We start from the raw sequence: 18,207 nt of genomic DNA on the forward strand, positions 1-18,207 counted from the left end.
ACGCACAGAAATCACACCCTCCATGCGTGTACAGTACATTAGGCTCAACTGTGTCGCACGCTTTAATTTCTTGTAAACATTCCCACTTCTCATTTTATGATGGTGGAAAGGCTGCTGAGCAGAAGAGGCGTTTAACGCTTTTCAAACACACAAGAGCTCAGAGAAGCAGCGTATTATGTTGACCAACCTCGGCAATGGCAAATTCACTCAGGCTGAGCTGCTGAGCTAGATGACCTGTTTATTTAGACTTAGAGAGCACGTGTCTCAGGCTCCTGGACCGATCAGTGAATATGTTGTACACAGAGCCTGCCACGATGGAGTTTACAGCCAAAATAAGCAACAGTAATTGCCAAATACTCGAGTATTGGAAGGGGAAGCAGGTCTATTTACTTCTCTTAGCAGCTTCAATTAAAGCAAACAGCAAAGAGGGCACAGGTTAAGGATTATTTTATTACTTAGCAGTTTGTACAGTTTCTACCATGGAAAAATAACATGTAACATAAGACCGTATTTACATTTCCATTTTTACAAAATGTCTTTACAAGATTTTTCTTTTTTTTGCCAGTTCCCAAAAAAAAGAAAAAAAAAGAAAAGAAAAAAAAAATGAGGCTAAAACACACAAAACATACACATTCACACACATCCAAACCAAACTTTGTAATACACACATAAATAAATATAGACATTCACTGACTGTCACGACAAATATTTCTACAGCCAAGAACATGTACAATTCATCATTTCCACACAAGTTATAATTTCATTAATAAACATTACATATTACTTCCAATATAATTCTTTGTTAATCTGTTAATGAAATATTGCTAACATATTGAAAAGAGGTAACACAGACATTTCATGCCAACAGAATGCTAACGGCTGTCATGCAAAACCATTACAAGCTTTCAATTTGAAGCAAGTAAATCATTTACAGTTCTAAAATCAAATGTACTACATGCAACGTACTACGCGAAATATTCTGGGTTAGACAACGATGACTTTAGTTACATTGACCATCAGTACTGACTGTGTGCCAAAGAGCCTCTTTAACTGATAACACAAAATAAATACTTTAATTTCTACTTTTCTTTCTTCATTAATTGTTTTACATTTATTGCATTTCCTATCGAATATTCCATCATCTTCAAACATGTTCCCAAATTATTTTGTTTATTTCAACCGTGTAATAGCCAAATCTAAATCAGTCATTGTTGTCTACAATGACTGCTTCATCACCAAGTCTGGGGTTCCTGGATCTAGTTTTACTTATTACATGAACTCCTTATGGGATAAGTTGGGGAGCTGTGTACTAACCAACGCGGAATATGAGACCTCAAAATATAAATTTCACTCTATAGATAAACCCCTTCCGGTTACTTGGAAGTCAAGAGAGAGGGGTTATGAAGGAATAGCTGACGTGTTGTGGAGCCTGGAGGAGATAGACCCATATTTCACAAGAAGGGGGGGTCAGTTCATGGTCTGGTGCGCTGTGTTTCTGTTTGGTTCCACACATTCCTTCTTTGACAGACAGGAGCAGAGAGCCACTGGTACTTCTTCCTACTGGGTTTGCCTCGACTTCAAACTCAGTGTCTCTCTACCGACGGCTTCTGGTGATGAGAGTGGTGCTGCCGCAGCCTTGGTCCTTCAAAAAACACACAGATTCAAAGAACTGTCAGATACGACTTCAGATTGAATCACTTTGAATTGGTTTTTCAGGGAGTAGCAATGCGCTTCTTTTTGCCACTTATATGAAACCTGGTGTTTAACTACAGCTTCCCCTATTGCAACATATGTAATGTAATTACTGTTCAGTAATATTACAGTTGCTAATCACCTATAGTTTCAAATTTTTTTTATGTTTAGGCAGGTCAGCCTTTAGCCACCTTGATTTTCCTAGATGAGCACTGAGGCTTGGTGCCTCTCTGAATTACTTTGACGGTTGTAACTCTGCTGGCTGCTTGGTGGTTTATTGAAGGCGCATAAAAGGCTGATCTTGCACATGCCCTAAGAAAGATAGGGATTTGTGCTGGCACGTCCCTATATGTACAGTTTAACATTGTGTTGTTTACTTAATTTTCTTTTTATTTGTTTGCTTTTTTTTCGGTAAATGCTCTTTTTTATATAATTGATTTGACTGATTGATAATTTTGTTCTGATATTGAAGCCGATTATTGAGAATCATGTAGTTTTACTTATATTGGTACTGACTACTACATTTCTGATATAGTGGCATTCCTACAATAAAAAATAAAAGTTGAAGATTAATGTGACTTTTCAATAATACTATTATCTTAAACTCTTGTGGCCATAGCATTTATGATGGGAAAACCTGATATTGTAACAGCCCTAATAATGAGATGTGTATATGTGTATATTACACCTACATTGCTTTTCATGTAGCTATGACAACGCCACTGTTGACACAACACCTTAACATTTACATTTTACTTTCAGTAACAGCAAAAACATGCTGATTTACACAATCAGCAGAGGAAAATAGGTAGATTCATTACTTCACATTATATTAGGCATTAATACCATATATAGTCATATATTTACTGCAAAGACAAAACATAACTGTTTAGCGCCATGGTTTAAGCAGCTACAAATAGAAGATCTACAGTATGCTATTAGGACTGAACAGTAACAGACACCAAACAAAAGAGTCTCAATATGAATTTCAAATGTTGAATCGCTGGCATTATCATTTCAACTGAGCAAATTGAGGTGCAGCTCATAAATTATGGAAGCTGACAGTGACTTGCTACTTACGATGTTGTATGACAGGCAGTATGCTCGGGGTCTGAAAGGTCTTAACCGTGGCAGGACCTTCTCCTCCAGTTGTTATAACCTGCACCTCCAGTCTGTAGTAGGTGGACGGCCGCAGGTTGGACACTACAAGCAAGTTATGATCCTGCAAAACGAAGGAGGGGAGCAGGAGACGACATGCAATCAGATGAAATGCAACAGAACACGCCTTTGATTTTGACAGGACTTTAATGTGAATGGGCCGCAAAAGAGGGGAGTGTAGCCGTCTTTGCACAAGTCACAGACAAAAACAAAGACTTTGTTTTCATAAGGCTGTCTGTCTCTCTTTTCACTGCCAGGTTGATAAAGTGTGCGGTGGGTGGTTTTATTTATAGACAAGCTCTAGAAGCTGGGAGGTGCAGATAGGCGGAACGTGTTGTTGATGGAACAGATTATGTCAAAGAGCAGCTTTTTCAGAGCTTTCACGGAGGATGAAAGAGGCAGACGTGAAGGGAGATGAATGCGCAGAGGAGGAGAACTTCCAGCAGGACAAAAAACTTCCCCAGATCTATCCCCGTGTCTGTCTACATACTACCGCTTATCAAACGATTCATGCAAAGAAGCCACAACAGCGTTATCCTCAAATCACGGTCACATCTGACAGATACATTTCTTTTCCTGTTGCACACACTAATAGTCTTGTCACAACACGATCTCCTGTGGTTTCATAAAAACCATATTAACATTCAAAACTTTAGCTAAACTCCAATTCTGCTTCAGTAAAAACAGACTTACTGGTGGCAGGATCTGGGACTGGGAGATGATGCTGTTGGGCAGGCTGTTTTGCCGGCTTTCAGTTGTGATTTCAGCCCAGGTGACCTGGAAGCCCGTGATTCGCTGATGGGGAGCCAACCTAGAGACGCGCCAGTGGAAATTGCCGGTGATGTTTCCCTCATTGGTCGTGAAGGAAGCCGTCAGGTTCTCAGGTTTAGCAAGAACTTTCGGAAGCCCTGAAGCTGTTAGGACAAAGTTGGTGTCATTATTATAGAAACATTTTTGGGAAACATCCGTGAAGACTGACAAATTAACAAAGAAATACAGCTACTCTGGTTTTGTAAGAAAGGTTATGTGAGAAACTATTTATCCTGAACGTGTTAAACCTATATTTTAAGTCTATAGAGATTTTTCTCATCATCATGATAATAATAATGATATTCTAACAAATGTTTTTGTATTGTCTCCACTAATGCGGTCGGTTTTAAAATCCCCCAAACAGCAGACTACTCACCTCCCTCTCCTGGGCAGGGGATGTGTTTGTGAGTCTTGCTCCGGATGGTAGCGCAGGATGGGGTGAGGAAAGTGGTGCTCTCGTCCTTCGAGCGCCTCTTGGACTTCAGCATGTGAACAGTGACTTTGTACTTGCAGGAGAACAGCAGGCCTGGGAGGTTGATGTAGTTCTCCTGTGCAAAGAAACACATTACTCAGTTCTGATGACTTTGACATGTCACCCAGGTCAGGTCCCATGGAGCTTGGGAGATAATTAAATACACAGCGCAGATCACGTTCCCACTCAGGCCCCAGGAACACGTACCGTACTGGAGGACTACTTTGAACTCTCACATGGTAGGGGTTAGGCTACTATTCTCCTATTCAAACTGTAATAGAAATGATTTTTTCATAGCTTCCAAATGTGGCACAGCATAAACACAAGAACCTCAACAAGAAGCAGCGATCAAAGCGAATTCATGCCTAATTTGAGATGCCTGTAAATCCACGTTAATGGGCTCTTTGGAGCCATGTAACACTGACACTAATTTCTAAGTTTAATCATCTATTGATCTGAATGAGAAAAGCTTTTCTCAGCTCTCTGTGAAACAAAAACCCCCGGTGAGTAGTGGATTTAGACTTTCAGTAATAGAACAGGGCCTCCATTAATAGACAGCCCTTAGGGAAAGGGTGTGTGTATATATATATAATATATATTCTCACTGATATGTAACAGCTTTGATTAAAAGTGAATGAGGCACTGTGCTCACATAAAAGCACAAGGCTGCAACCCTTCCTGGTGATCTATAGAAAATGGAAATGTATTTCCTAGCAACCACGGTGCTGGTTTCTAAAGAATGCGTTGATTACCAGGCCTCTGCCATCACGTATCAGCCTGAGCACAAACAGTTAACCCTCTCTGTGTCAAGCTCTCCAACACAGACAACACTGCATCCTAAAACAAAGCCCCACACAGCCGCACGGCTGGGGCTGCTGAATTCTGGGAAACATTGTTTAAGTAAATAAAAGTTACTGGCCAACACACCGCATGCGTGACCACACGACTGACTCATAATATTCAAAACAACAGCCACTGGTTTGCCTGGTGCAAATCTAACACAACAGGGCTCCTGATTCACTCGGCGCAGTTGTTTTCCTTAGTGGAGCTATTCTTCCTGAGCATCAGACAAAGGCTTAGGCACATGCTTTGCTTAGCACAAAGCTTCTGACCACGCCACTTCTCTAATGCGCTGCCCTACGAGAAAGGACCCCCAGCTGGAAGTGGTGCGTAACAGCTTCTGGGGACTGACCTGCGTGACGGACTTCTGTGGTCCTTGGGTCTCGTTGTGGCTACAGTACTCTGGCATCCACTGGACATGGTAGCGACTCACAGAGGAGTCTGAAACAAAGAAAGGAGGAGAATAGAGAATGTAACAGAGAAATTACTCAGTAGTCAGTTATTTTTTTTTAATATAATTTAATTATGATGTGTATATAAAAGAAAGGGAAGTTGTGCATTTAAAAAAACATTACAAAAAACTATGGGTGTATTATTACAGCACGTATGGACTGCCATTTATTTAGCACTTTTCTGGCTTAATGACCACTCAAAGTGCTTCAGAGCATAAGCCACATTTAAGCAGATATTCATCCGGTGTGTCATTCTGCCCACTTTGAGCACTTCATCTACCTCATAACCACGGCCAATTTAAAAATCACCAATTACCTAACATGCACGTCTTTAAACTGTGAGAGGAAGCCAGGGTACCCAAAGGAAACCCACACAAGCACAGTAAGAGCATGAGTAACTAAGTGGCTGTAGCTCAGATGCAACCATGGCTGATTTTGATGTTTTTTCAGTTCTTGAACTTTTTGCCACATGTTTGAGAAACACTCGATTTACTCCCAGTGGTGGATATGACATATTCCAGTGGATTAAAAATTAGTATTTAAGCAACTGTACTTAGGATTGCATTGCAGCCATCAAACATTTATCTGACATCAGAAGCAAATCTGACAGGCTGAAATCACTGATTTCCTTGTTTGGGATCAGATACTATTGGTATCTCTTTCCTAACATGAAAAAGAGTGAACTCCATTTGTTGTCTTTGCAATTATCAATTACAACTTTTCAGCTTCCTAAATCTGCCCTTTTGTCTGCTGAAAAGCTCATCGTGGTCCAAATCCTGCTTCTGCGAAACAGCATTCACTTCATTACTGTACAGTAGCCCCGCACAACCTCATCAGCAATATTTATCTACCTCATCTTATGTTACTGGATTTATTATTCATTCAGCTGTGTCCCTTGAATATATGAAATACATCTCTGATTAATAATTGAGTTGTGCTATGTTCACCCCTCAGTAGGGGCCTGGGTTGTAGTTTGCAGATAAAAGGGGTCCTTTGAAGGCTTAGACACAGATCTGGCACTTAAAGCCCCAGAGCTCTTTGGAAGCAGAAGAGAGGAATTACAGGGAACCGGGAAATCGGGGAAAGAACATAAACAAGATATGCCTAGCCCGGTCTGACTGAAGGAGGGCAGTGGTATGTAAAACAAGAAATAGGACATGGAAATCAGGTAGAGAACGGAACCGCAGCAGCGTTCGATAAATCATGACTGGAAGCCAGCCTCTGAAGTCCCGCCACAGCTGATCTGCCGTCTATTGTCTGGGTGTTAGGCAGACAGATATATTATCTGAGCTCGTGTACAACATGGTTCTCTTTCGTCTGCTGGACACAACCCAGAGGCTAGGCTGTTTTGAATCACAGAGACAATGAATGAGAGTTTAATCATGGTTCAGTTAACCTGTCGCTTTCTCTGTCACACAAGCCAGATGTCCAGAGACTCTTCAGCCCTCCTGAGGCCATCCGTATGTCTGTGTGTTTACGGTAGTGGAGCGCACGTTGTCAGAATCCAAGCCAGGGTCATCACTCAGACTAATGAGTGGCAGTGATGCACACGCTGCGGACGGGGACCCACGAAACAAGACACAGAAAGAGAAGCTGGACTGGGATTAGCTCTGCTCTGCAACACCGTGATTCCCCAGGCATGCTTGATCCCGTCAGCATCACTCAGCTCTCTGAGACCAGGCCAACCTTGCTAACAGCTCTGGGCCAACTCCATAACCTCCCCCCCTCATTCTGATTCAGCAGTTGGTGTCTCACCAGGCCTCTCCTTCAGCCAGGGTTTGCATTCTTGACTCCAAGATGTGGAGTTTGGCTTGGGCGATGACATATATTAGTAACATAACATAGACCAGTGAATGGGACTTGACAGGTTACCCTGAGAGCATCGCTTTCAAGGTTTCCATATTTTCATTCTGGTATTAACAGAAAGTTTTTGGGAGTGAATGCCGCAGAGACAGCCATTCCTATAGGTTTTTTTTAACCCGTTACAGTGCTTCAATCCACCACCAAGCCCGCTTTCTATGACATCAAGTCTCGTAAAAAGAAAATCGACCGCTTCAACGCTAATGCGAAGGCAAGAATCTATTAAATACAGCTGTCAATAAATCCCATTGCACAGCTCTGACTCTGTGTGTTTATTGTTCTTTACTAAACGGTGGCTCTGCTTTACCCGTCCGTGTGCGGTTTTTGCCCAGCACTCACATTACACAGCTCTCACAAAGACACATTGTTTCATTTACACCATCTGATACCACATTCATAAAAAAAAGAAGCAAATTTCGATTGTTTGAGTAAGTGGGAATCAGTCATAACATTTTATTATGGTACACATGAGTCATAGTGATTGATGGGCATGATGGGGTGCTAATTAGATTCTAACGAAGCCATAAATCACTACAGTAGGGAGCTCACCTCCTCTCTTCTTCCAGTAGACACGGACCTGCAGCTGGCCGTCCTGGTAAAAGGGCGTGCCTACTTCTAGAGGGCCAGAAGGGCGTTTGGCCAGGGTCGAACCAAGAGGGGATATCTCCTCCTTCTTTGACTTGAGCACAGATTTTGCTGGGATGAGAAATGAGAAATGTTTCTTAGCTAAGACATGAAAGTGACTATGTTGCAGAAAACAGTCCAGCATGGTAACAGAAACACTATTATTTATTTGTAAGATTACGCCAGTGAACAACATGTTCTTCATGCACAAATGTGCTGTAACACACACACACACACACACACACACACACACACACACACACACCTTTGAGGCTTGGCCTACGCTTCCCAAGAGTTCAAGACCTCCAAATGATTGCAGATGTGCTGTCAGTGTATCTTAGCTTTTCCAGCTTTTTTTCGTTGCAAATCTCATGATGATTGTTTACCTCAAATTAGGAAAATTCAGCTATCATGAAAAGCAAACAAACAAAAAAGAAAACTGGATTCAGCTAAAATGGTTTTCTCAAGTCCCATATGGCTCAGCAATTAGACAGCTGCAGCTTCATCCAAGTTTCTTTTGATTTCAGGTAGCGGTGGCCCTGTTTGTGCATCAACAGTGAGTGCCTAACCTCAGTTGTGTCAGTTTCAAGGGAGCTTTGGCTAAACATAAAGATTATGATTAAAATAAAAGTTCCAGTTCTGTAACTTCTGGTTAATATTGGACTCTCAGGAGTTTAATTCCAAAAATGCAACTTTCATGTTTTGTTTTTCCAGTTTTCATTGTTTTCAACAGAAGGCATCAGAATAATATCCTTCCACCCTTCCATCCATCCATCCTCTTCTGCTTATCCAATTCAGGGTTGCAGGGAGGCTTAAGTTTATCCCAACTAGCATAAGGTGAGAGGCAGGGTACACTCTGGACAGGTCGCCAGCTTAGAGACAGAAAACCATTCAAGCTCACCTTCATACCTATGGGCAACTAAGAATCACCAGTTAACCCAACCCCACTAATTACATGTCTCTGGACTGTGGGAGAAAACCCAGACAAAAATGGGTAGAGCATACAAACTCCCCACAGAAAGGTCCCCATCCAGATGGTGGATTCAAACCCAGGAATTTCTTGCTGAGAAGCAACAGTGCTCACTGTCTGTGCTGACCCCCAAATAATGTAAGATTCTTTTTTCTTTTCAGTGTAAATTTATTACAAAAGTTATGGGGAAAAAATATTTTATGTAAGCAATTATGATGCCATGCACCACAAGCCAATTACTACACATTTGATTTCATGCATCATATGAGCCATCTGATATCTACCACCACACCAACTGCTTCTTATGCACACGTGCAAATTTCCATATTGATAACTATACTTCTATCATGGGTTGTAGTTTTTGGGTGCAATCTTGGAAAAATGTGCATTAGCAGAATTCTGTTGTTTCAATTCTATAATTGTGAATCTGTTACAATTTTTTTTTTTAATATATACAGCAGGTTTTTAATTTAGCCATTTTTCTCTGTTAGCTGCTCTTCCTTTAGGACCATCTCATAAACGTGCTTTAAATGAATTCATGATTTATGCCAACCATGCTAGCAGATCTGCGGGGCTACACTCAGGCACACTGGTAGTTTGAGTTAAATGTTAACGCCCCTTTACGCGCTAAAATGTGCAAAAATAATGTGCTGTTTAGCATTTAAAAATCAGTTGGGTGCAGATTAAATGCTTGATAACATTTGACAGGGATTCAGGCACCAAAATTAATCAGGCTCACAGAGTCACGAGAATCAAGGCAGAATCAGTTATTTGGATTTTCACGATGTGACTTATGTCTGTTCAGAATTTCATCAACCGACTGACATTCTGTCTGTCATTCCCGAAGCCACGCGTCTAGCAAGGGTAAAGAATAGGATAATAATGTTTACCTGAGTCATTATTCTGACTGGTACTGAAGTGAAGGGAGGCCTTGGAGCTCTTCAGACGCACCTGCCCCCAGTATGTGACAGCCTGCAGCTCCACAGTGTAACTGCTGTTTTGTTCCAGTCCCTCCAGATCTACCCAGTTTTGAGCCTGTAAAAACAACAAAAAAAAAAACCCACTTGGCTTTTGCCATTTGTATGTAACCACACTGTCACATGAGCTTATATTTAAAGTCACTGTACCAGCCACAGCTCCAGCCCAGCTCAATGCCAGACAACACAGGCCTGTGGGAAAGCCCTACTTATTAAGAACACATGTGGAGCTGAAAAAGGGGATGGTGGTGAGGAGATAGCCTTTAGGGCCTTAAGACAGAGCCATGTTATCAGAGCCTCCCAGGGCTTCTTCACTGTGTTTGGCTTCTAGCATTCCTCCATCAGCATGAACTTGATGAGTTCTTGTTATTGACTGTGGGTGTTTTGACATTCCTCTGCCAGCAGGCTGCTTTCAAAGCCCTGAGGTGCCAAAGTGGAAACCAGTAGTACATGTGTCAATAGGTGTCCGGTGTCTACCACCTCTATCTCCTTTGTGGCACATCTGGTATGCATTTCAAAAATTAATTCAGGAGAAGACTCTATGAAGGCAGGTCTGGACTATCCGAGCTTTTGGCCGAGTCTCTTAATGACATCCTCCTGAGCCACATCTATACCATATCAGGTCAGATGCTAATGGATATATTGTGTAAAAGCTCAAACAAGTACTCCATTTTTGAGAGCAGCCAGTGATCTTGGTCATGTGATTTATGTGTAATGTCTACGCTTAAAAAGATGCCAAAGAAACTCTTGTTTCTGGCTGCTACAAACAGCTGAGAGCAAAATGTTCTAGCATGCAAAATAAACTGCTCCAAAGAATAACAAAGGCATTAATAAAGAGGATCAGCACAATTCGTTCTAAATATGCTATTCATGTCATTATTAAAGAATGTCTTAAATATACTTTGCAATGATTGAAAAGAAAGTAATAAGTTAAGAATTTTGAATGCAGCTGGATTTAACAGCTAAAACATGTGTAAGAAAACAGATTTTTAAAATAACTACATTACACAATCAAATAATGAGCAGCAGAAAATGAAATGTACAAACATCGATATAAGAAGCACATAAACACACCTTGAAATTGTGATTTATTGCTTTAAACAAGGCTATCCATCACACTAAATGTGCTTTCTCTCAAATCTTAAATCTGTGTTTAAGGGTTCTTTCATCAGCGTAAGGAATTAAAACAATCAAGAACTTATTGTATCACTCTGAGGATAAGTGATCTTCCCTACACATATAAATAAATATCATTCCGATTCCATGTTTATCTTTTCCCCCACTGCGGGCCCAAGCATATTTACAGAGTTGTACCGAAACTGGGAGAAAAGATGCTGAAATAATCTTGGAAGAGCCCTCGTAGTCTTAGAGACCGGATAAAGGAAAGAAAGAAAAAGAACACATCACTCAGACAGAGTGAGGAGATTACCCCATTGGTGGTCTTTCTCCTTTTCTTCTTGGATGGCACCATGGACTTGGTGGGCACGGTCCAGCTCCAGAACACTTTGTAGTGATGTATGGGGATATCGGGCTCCTCTGGCAATGTCCAGTTGAGACGAACTGTCACCAGGCCTTCCTCGCCCAGAGTCACGTTGGTGACACACAGACTGCTCGGGCTGGGAGGGGCAGATGGATCTGAAGACATAGCAACAACGCAGACACAGAAACAACACTGTGAGTTGGTGTTGATTCTAAATACATCTGTTAACACTTAGAGATGGAAACAAACTGGACCTCTAGTTCTTGGATATGGCAAATCTTGGTCCAAGGCACTTTTCAGGTAAAAAGTATTACAACCCAAGATACCTTTCACCTCCACAGCTGAGGAGGGGAACACGCATGGCACTGTGCAAAGTAATTAGTCCCCTATTAACAATCTGTCGTGAGGTGTTATGACAGGTGTCGTGTCATTTCTATGACAGCGTTCGGCAGGACTGAGAGTACAGGTCAAGGGTTAACAAACACATGCTGCTCACTCTGGCTGCACGGTCCACACTTAGAATGCCAGTACTCCTACTAATATGCATGTGTCCAGCGTAAAGCTGGATCTGAACCTATCCGTATGTGCAGCGACCCAGCCTACTGCTGTCGGCCGATGTCAGCCTGGTGCAGGAGGACAGGCAGGGCTACATGCCAGATGACAGACCAGAAGGGGAACGGTCTTTCTGTAATGAGAAAATGATTCATGCCACAACCCAGTTGGCTTTCCTCTCTCCTGCCCTCTCCCACCTGAAACACATTTAATCCACTCTAAAAAACACAATCGGACACATCGGTTCTCCAAACCAGCTGATGCTGGCCATGAAATATAAATAAGCAGTCAGCTTTTACAAATTGCCCTAACAAAGTATAGTAGTGTGAAATTGCATTCAGATGATATGACCGAACTATATAAATAACAGCGGCATGACAGAATGGTCGGGACTTCATCAAAGCCGTGGCAGCTCTCATCAATCTATCAACATTCTCGCAGTGATTGGCCTGATTGGAGGTCAGCTTCCATTCCTGCAGCAGAATCCCACCTGGTCTGAAAGCCTTTCAAAATGCCTCGGGGAGCTACGGCATGACAAAGGATTGACAGGACAGGTCAACACACCAGGAAACACACTAATACGTTTTGTACTTTGTACCATTTCTAGGATTTGGCAGAACATGGCGAGTACTCCAGTAGAGAACAGTTTATGCCTTGTATATGTTTCACGATATACATCTAAAGACACTTAGCTCAAGGCCAATGAAGGCATAACCGTAAAACCTGCTGCCTTGCCAACAAACAATATCTGATATAAATCAGATGCACTGTAGACACAGTGTTACACTCACAATCCTGTAATCCCTGAAGAACCACAAAACAACTGTCCGTGACTTTAACAAATGCCATCTGCAATACAACACGGCTATTTAAAATGTCCCAGTAGTAACACGGGATGCCATCAGAGTTCACTAATCTGTGGCAAAGATCTGAAATGTGGCTGGGTTACATCACTTTGTCTGGAAGCAAGACAACACTTGCATTCATTTGAAACCTGCTGCATCCTGACTAATTCAGACTTATTACATTTTATATGACTGTAAAAAGGGGAAAGCCCTGCTTTGAAGATGTAAGTAAAGATCTCATTGCAATACAGAAAATGAATGCTCTGTGCACCCAAGCACTCCTCATTACTCAAATTCCACTTGGCATCAGCGTGAATTTCGTTTAGCTCGCTGGGTAAACGTGTGGAAACTTTGGACGGGAGACATTTATTTACAATTCAGGTTTAACGCAGTATATGAAAGAATTCAGCGGTTTTAAATCCCAAATTTAGTTTTAAATAAACATATTTAAACAGTCTAAAGCTATAATTCAAATTTAATAAATGTGTGTTTGGCTTAACCAGTCGTGTTTCAGTCATAATCAATTTGCTGTTGCCTAATGGAGCTGCGGGAACTGAAGTGTTTAGGACACACAATACACGAAACCGAAAATGTCTCAGTCGGTAATACAGAAGGCTTGTAAGCTGACATTCAGAGGGAATATTTACCAAATAGACCTGCTTAAAACACTTCCCCGAGGCTTCACCTGTTCCAAGGTCTCAAACATAACAAATAGAGGGAAGGAACCGACACACAAGGCAAGGCCACACACACACACAGACACTTGGATATGCAGATAAACACACAGACCTCTGGAGGAGCGGAAGTGTTTGCTGGGTGCAGTAAAGCCGCGGGTCCCGTGGACATTGACGGCTGCAACTCTGAACTGGTACCATCTGCTAGCTCTGATGTCAGCCAGTTGGATGCGTTCCTCTGCAGTCTGAGGGACAGATGGGGGTGGGGGGAGCAAACCACAGGGGTCAGGGTTTACACAGGGTCACAGCCCCATGTGAGTGTGCTGCCACATCATTCATCTGTGTTTCTCATTGCCAAACTATCAAAGACACCGTGAGGAACGTGCAACCGCATGCTGCAGTGCAGAGCAGCAGTTTCGCAGCTGTGGCATGCTGGGACACGTGAAACTGTAAATTCATTCGGATACAAATGTGACGAGAAGGAGTCCTCGCACGACAGACTTCATGCATTTATGGGATTCTCCAGTATTTTATCTGTGTGGTGTATCGGTTTCTACCTGTGCGACTGTCTGCCACTCCGTGGCATCATCCTCACTGGGATGAATACCGTAGTTCCAGCGGCGTTGCACCACATACAGCACAGGCTCCACGGATATGTTGAACTTGGAGGACCAGCGGATCTCCAGCTGACCGGACGGGTGCTCCAAGAACACCAGCTCTTTCCTCGGCTTCAGAGGGACTCCTAAAAGTACAAGAAAGGATGTTGAAACACTGACAAGGATTAATATCACCACTTGTGTGGAACATTGTTGGAGAAATTATACGTGATATGTCTTGTTTTCCTCTCCTGACTAATGTAGGTTGGAAATATGAATGACTCTGAATTGGACAGATACAGATTTCAAAATGAGACATGATCTCATCGCAAAAGATTAAATACATGCTGCGGGTCAACAACGTCATCTTTCTACTGTGGCAGATTGGGAGATTTCCTGTGTTTTAGTAGCTGCGTTTCTTAGTGATGATACACGCAGTTTGCATTTAGGTATGCTCTCTTTCTCTCGCTCGCAGACGCAAAATAATCCAGTACAAGCATCCGCGCACATGCATGCAGCGTTAATTTGCATCACTGAACTTCACATTCAGCCTTTCAGTCAAAGTCAGTGCGGCCATGTGCAATAAATTAGAGATTTATTAAGTGCGGGACCGGCCAAACATTCTGCCAAGTCAGACTGACTCTCTCAAGTAAATTTATTGCACTGGACACGTAGTGAGTTGTTGATTGAGCGTCGGGCACGGTGATAATGAGATGGAGATTGGAAAAGCAAGTTTGGAACTACAGGAGAAGACCCAACACGTCCAACAGTTCTCCATAAATCACCTAGCACTTCAGAACATTATGTTGGACCTCTGTCGCTGCCGAACGGCTTACTGCTGCTTCGCATTTATGATCGGCATCACTCCACGCTCAAGGCTAATATGTCGGTAAACAACATAAGAGTGCAATTTGCATTCAGAGCATCTGATAAGCTTATATGTCTATTCAGCCCCCTTGCAGAGCATGAAAAAGTGACTGATGCGCAAGAATCATGGAAGGAGGACCCCTTGAGTCATATGCATAAGGACTCAGTACTTTGTTTTGTCCCATTGATAACAGCTTTCTTCATACTAACAGCTGGGGGTCATTGTGCTGTGGTTTCACAGCTCCACAGCAGAGCGTGCGCGAACAAACGTGTCATATTTCCTGCGCAATAATCAACACCGAGGTAACCGCAGCATTCCTCTTCCCCTTCTGTCTTCGCTCATCTTCCCACAAAGTCACACAAGTGCTCGCAAAGCTACACACGAAAATACAAAGACGCACACACGTCTCTTTGACAATACGTAGGAGGACAATTAATGCTTTTCCGTGAGATAACCTTCGAGACAGGTTTGGTCCAAATAAATAAATAAATAAATAGAAAAAAATCACGCTTCATTCTTTTTCTTCTCCTTGCCACACACTTACTCCAAATCATGATGCAACTGTTGCTGAAGCACGATCAAGGGTACAGCGTTCATTCATGTCTTAATCATGCCAACAATTACACTCCAGGAATATAATTCTCAATACTCACGCACATACTGTCATAATGACTGCTCTAATTACAGGGGGTGAGGAAAACAGTGTAAATACTCCGTGTAGCACAATGATTTACAGTAATGCGAGGGGGGCTTGTGGACTGACTGACTTGTTGTGACAGCGTGACTATGGCTACATTTAATTAAATTCTGACATTCTCTCTCTCTTCTTTTTTTTCGTCTCAGAAATAGAAAACATGCAAAACGTGCAGGCTTGTGTCGCATGTCGAGCCAATTCTTCCCAGGAATGAGAAAAACTAGAGAGAACAATATGAAAATGAAAGAAGTATAAAAGGAGAGACTGTCTAATAAGCTAGTTATTTCTATTTCTATACGCACTGCATATTTTATATGAGGAACTTCTCCACAAATAAAACTAAGGCAACGCTGGAGAGCAGTGGATGATGTGGAACTTATTGGTGCAAAAAAATAAAAAATGGAAGAAGAAGAAGAAAGTTTGTTAAACATCAAAAACTCAGGGGGTTCAGTGTCTTCAAGACTTAAGTTTTTTCTTTTCTTTTTCTTTTTTTTTTTTGGGGGGGGGGGGGGGGGGGGTGTCTATCTCAGGGACTTTGACATTAACTGGGGACCCTAGCCTGAACACAAACACACACACAAACACACACATCTGAGAGTGATCTCAGTGGGGGGAAACGCTCCATTTCTCCCCGCTTATGTTTGCTAATGGCTTCCAGCATCAAGGCTCATCATGGTGAAGACTGCATGCACACTTGCGCACACACAGAAACAATTACACTCTTGAAGGCATGAGCATCTAATTAGACCTTTAACACTGAGGACCGGGACAGGAATTCCATCCAGACTTTCACCAGAATACTTGGTGTAATTCAGTGTAAATGCAGCGCTGAAGGCGACCCATCATGAGCTCAGTGTTTGGGCTAAATCAGCGGGAAGGCTGCTCGATATGAAGGTCTCGCCGTGCCGTGAATGGTTTTCATTGACTCGGTCAGTGTACAGAAATTCTCAAGGTCACGCCAGCTTTCATCTTTCCCAGATTAGGGTGCTGTACACCTTTTAGTGCATGACATCCACCATGACGTCCCTCAAGATCAAATCAAATATAAATGCTTCCATGTTCTACTGTGTGCACAAGCTCAAACTGACATATCACATGCTCCTGCCATGCAATAGTAAGTGTGCTACACAGTAAACCATGCTTAAAGTGTGATTCAAAGCATGCACTACAGTCTATCAGTGGAGCGGTTCAGCTTAATTTAGACTCTCCTACCACCGCTTCATCTCCTGAACTTTGTTATGGCCTCAGGGTGCCAGCAATTGTGTGCTGACAGCGTATATAATGCAGTTCCAGCTCCAATCTTCTGAGTTCAAGGGCCCTGGGTTCTCTCACATAACGACTCAGCACCCGCGGTACATCAAGTCGCCTTGGGCAGCACTATTAAACCATTTTACTGGAGCAAAGATTCTTGGGTACATCTGTGTCTATGAAACCCTCAAGCTTATCCTGCAAATTCAATGCTGAATATCCATTCCCATTTACAGCTGAAATGGCATGAGGGATGTGTGGGTGAAGCACAATGCAAAGAGATGAAATAAAGATTTTCAGATTCTTACTGCAATTGTCAAAAACCCTACAAGATTATCTGTGTTTGCGTCACTGAGATTTACAATAATGTTTAACAGGCAGGGATTAATTGGTTCAACGGTATTTATGAAAATTATGCAACCTGAAGCAGTTAATCATATTAAAAAACACGACGGCTGCATTGAACCGGTACCAGATACGAGACTCCACATAACGAACAGGAAAAGTCGAAAAGCAGCGTATGCAAGATTAGGCTGACGAACCGTGTTATGTAATCTAGTCCTTCTTATAAGCCATACTCAGCAATTCTTATAAATAATTAAATAAATAAAGACGGCACTGTGCAAAAGTTTTGAGCCACTTCTCATTTCTTTATATTTTGCTTCCAAGGAGACTTTCTTGCAATACTTCTTGCAAAGTTTTTCTCCATTCCATATTTACAGTTTGTTTGTGGCTATGAATGATTCCATTATTTAAAAAGGCCCCTAACTCAAGGGAAGAACTAGTGTTGTGTCTTTGTTACTAGCAGACTGTCACAAAAACACTTTTTTTCCTTCTTTAGTCGAATCTACAAAAATCACAATTTGACAGACACAAAAAGGTGATTCTCCCATCATGGTGTGGAGTGTGTCCTTGAAACAAACAGGACACATGGAGGTGCAAATAGGCCTAAAAAAATTGATTAATAATAATAATAATGATAATAACAAACGCTATCTAAAGCAGGTGAATAATATCTGAAACTTTTTAAAAATCGGGACCTGAGAGATGTCAAGAAGCCATTCTTAAGGAAGAGAAACAGGGAGAAGAGGCTGAGGTATGCCAGATTATACAAGAACTGAGCTGGAAACTCCATAAAACCTGTAGCAACAGGTTTTATGGAGTTTTGAATCCAAATTTGAATTTTTTCATATATGCACCTTCAACCTTGTTAGAATTAAACAAAATTTGCTTTTGCCTAATATATTCTAATTCCATTCAAGTTTGCAAGTTTCAAGAAATCGTTGCATTTATTTCACATTTTTGTAGCAAAATAGAAAGAAATGAGGGATAGCTCGAGCATTTCCATAGTACTGTGTGCCAAGTGACTGACAGTTAGCTAATCTGTGCTTACAA

At 41.9% G+C, this 18,207-nt stretch overlaps 1 protein-coding gene and 1 long non-coding RNA gene across 2 annotated transcripts in view; one reads left to right on the forward strand and one right to left on the reverse strand.

Moving 5' to 3' along the window:
- The window catches only part of LOC147311496 (uncharacterized), a 30,238-nt gene extending 22,962 nt beyond the window's left edge, over nucleotides 1–7,276 (forward strand). The window contains exon 3 of the long non-coding RNA XR_015125382.1: nucleotides 6,845–7,276. This is a non-coding gene — a long non-coding RNA (uncharacterized LOC147311496). The remainder of the gene's footprint in view (nucleotides 1–6,844) is intronic.
- Nucleotides 431–18,207, reverse strand: part of anos1 (anosmin 1) — a 40,793-nt gene continuing 23,016 nt past the window's right edge. Inside the window, exons 5-14 of the mRNA XM_086266852.1 lie at nucleotides 13,964–14,148; nucleotides 13,522–13,651; nucleotides 11,285–11,490; nucleotides 9,769–9,913; nucleotides 7,834–7,980; nucleotides 5,325–5,413; nucleotides 4,037–4,208; nucleotides 3,544–3,764; nucleotides 2,773–2,914; nucleotides 431–1,642 (exon numbers count right to left, since the gene is read on the reverse strand). Coding sequence (XP_086122978.1) covers nucleotides 1,584–1,642; nucleotides 2,773–2,914; nucleotides 3,544–3,764; nucleotides 4,037–4,208; nucleotides 5,325–5,413; nucleotides 7,834–7,980; nucleotides 9,769–9,913; nucleotides 11,285–11,490; nucleotides 13,522–13,651; nucleotides 13,964–14,148 — 1,496 coding nt within the window. The 3' untranslated portion in view covers nucleotides 431–1,583. The remainder of the gene's footprint in view (nucleotides 1,643–2,772; nucleotides 2,915–3,543; nucleotides 3,765–4,036; nucleotides 4,209–5,324; nucleotides 5,414–7,833; nucleotides 7,981–9,768; nucleotides 9,914–11,284; nucleotides 11,491–13,521; nucleotides 13,652–13,963; nucleotides 14,149–18,207) is intronic.

Source organism: Aulonocara sp. 'chitande type north' Nkhata Bay, linkage group LG16, assembly GCF_057382095.1.
Source record: "Aulonocara sp. 'chitande type north' Nkhata Bay isolate Kocher_YH1m ecotype deep benthic linkage group LG16, A_spYH_male_GT1.1, whole genome shotgun sequence".
Taxonomy (NCBI): Eukaryota; Metazoa; Chordata; class Actinopteri; order Cichliformes; family Cichlidae; genus Aulonocara; species Aulonocara sp. 'chitande type north' Nkhata Bay.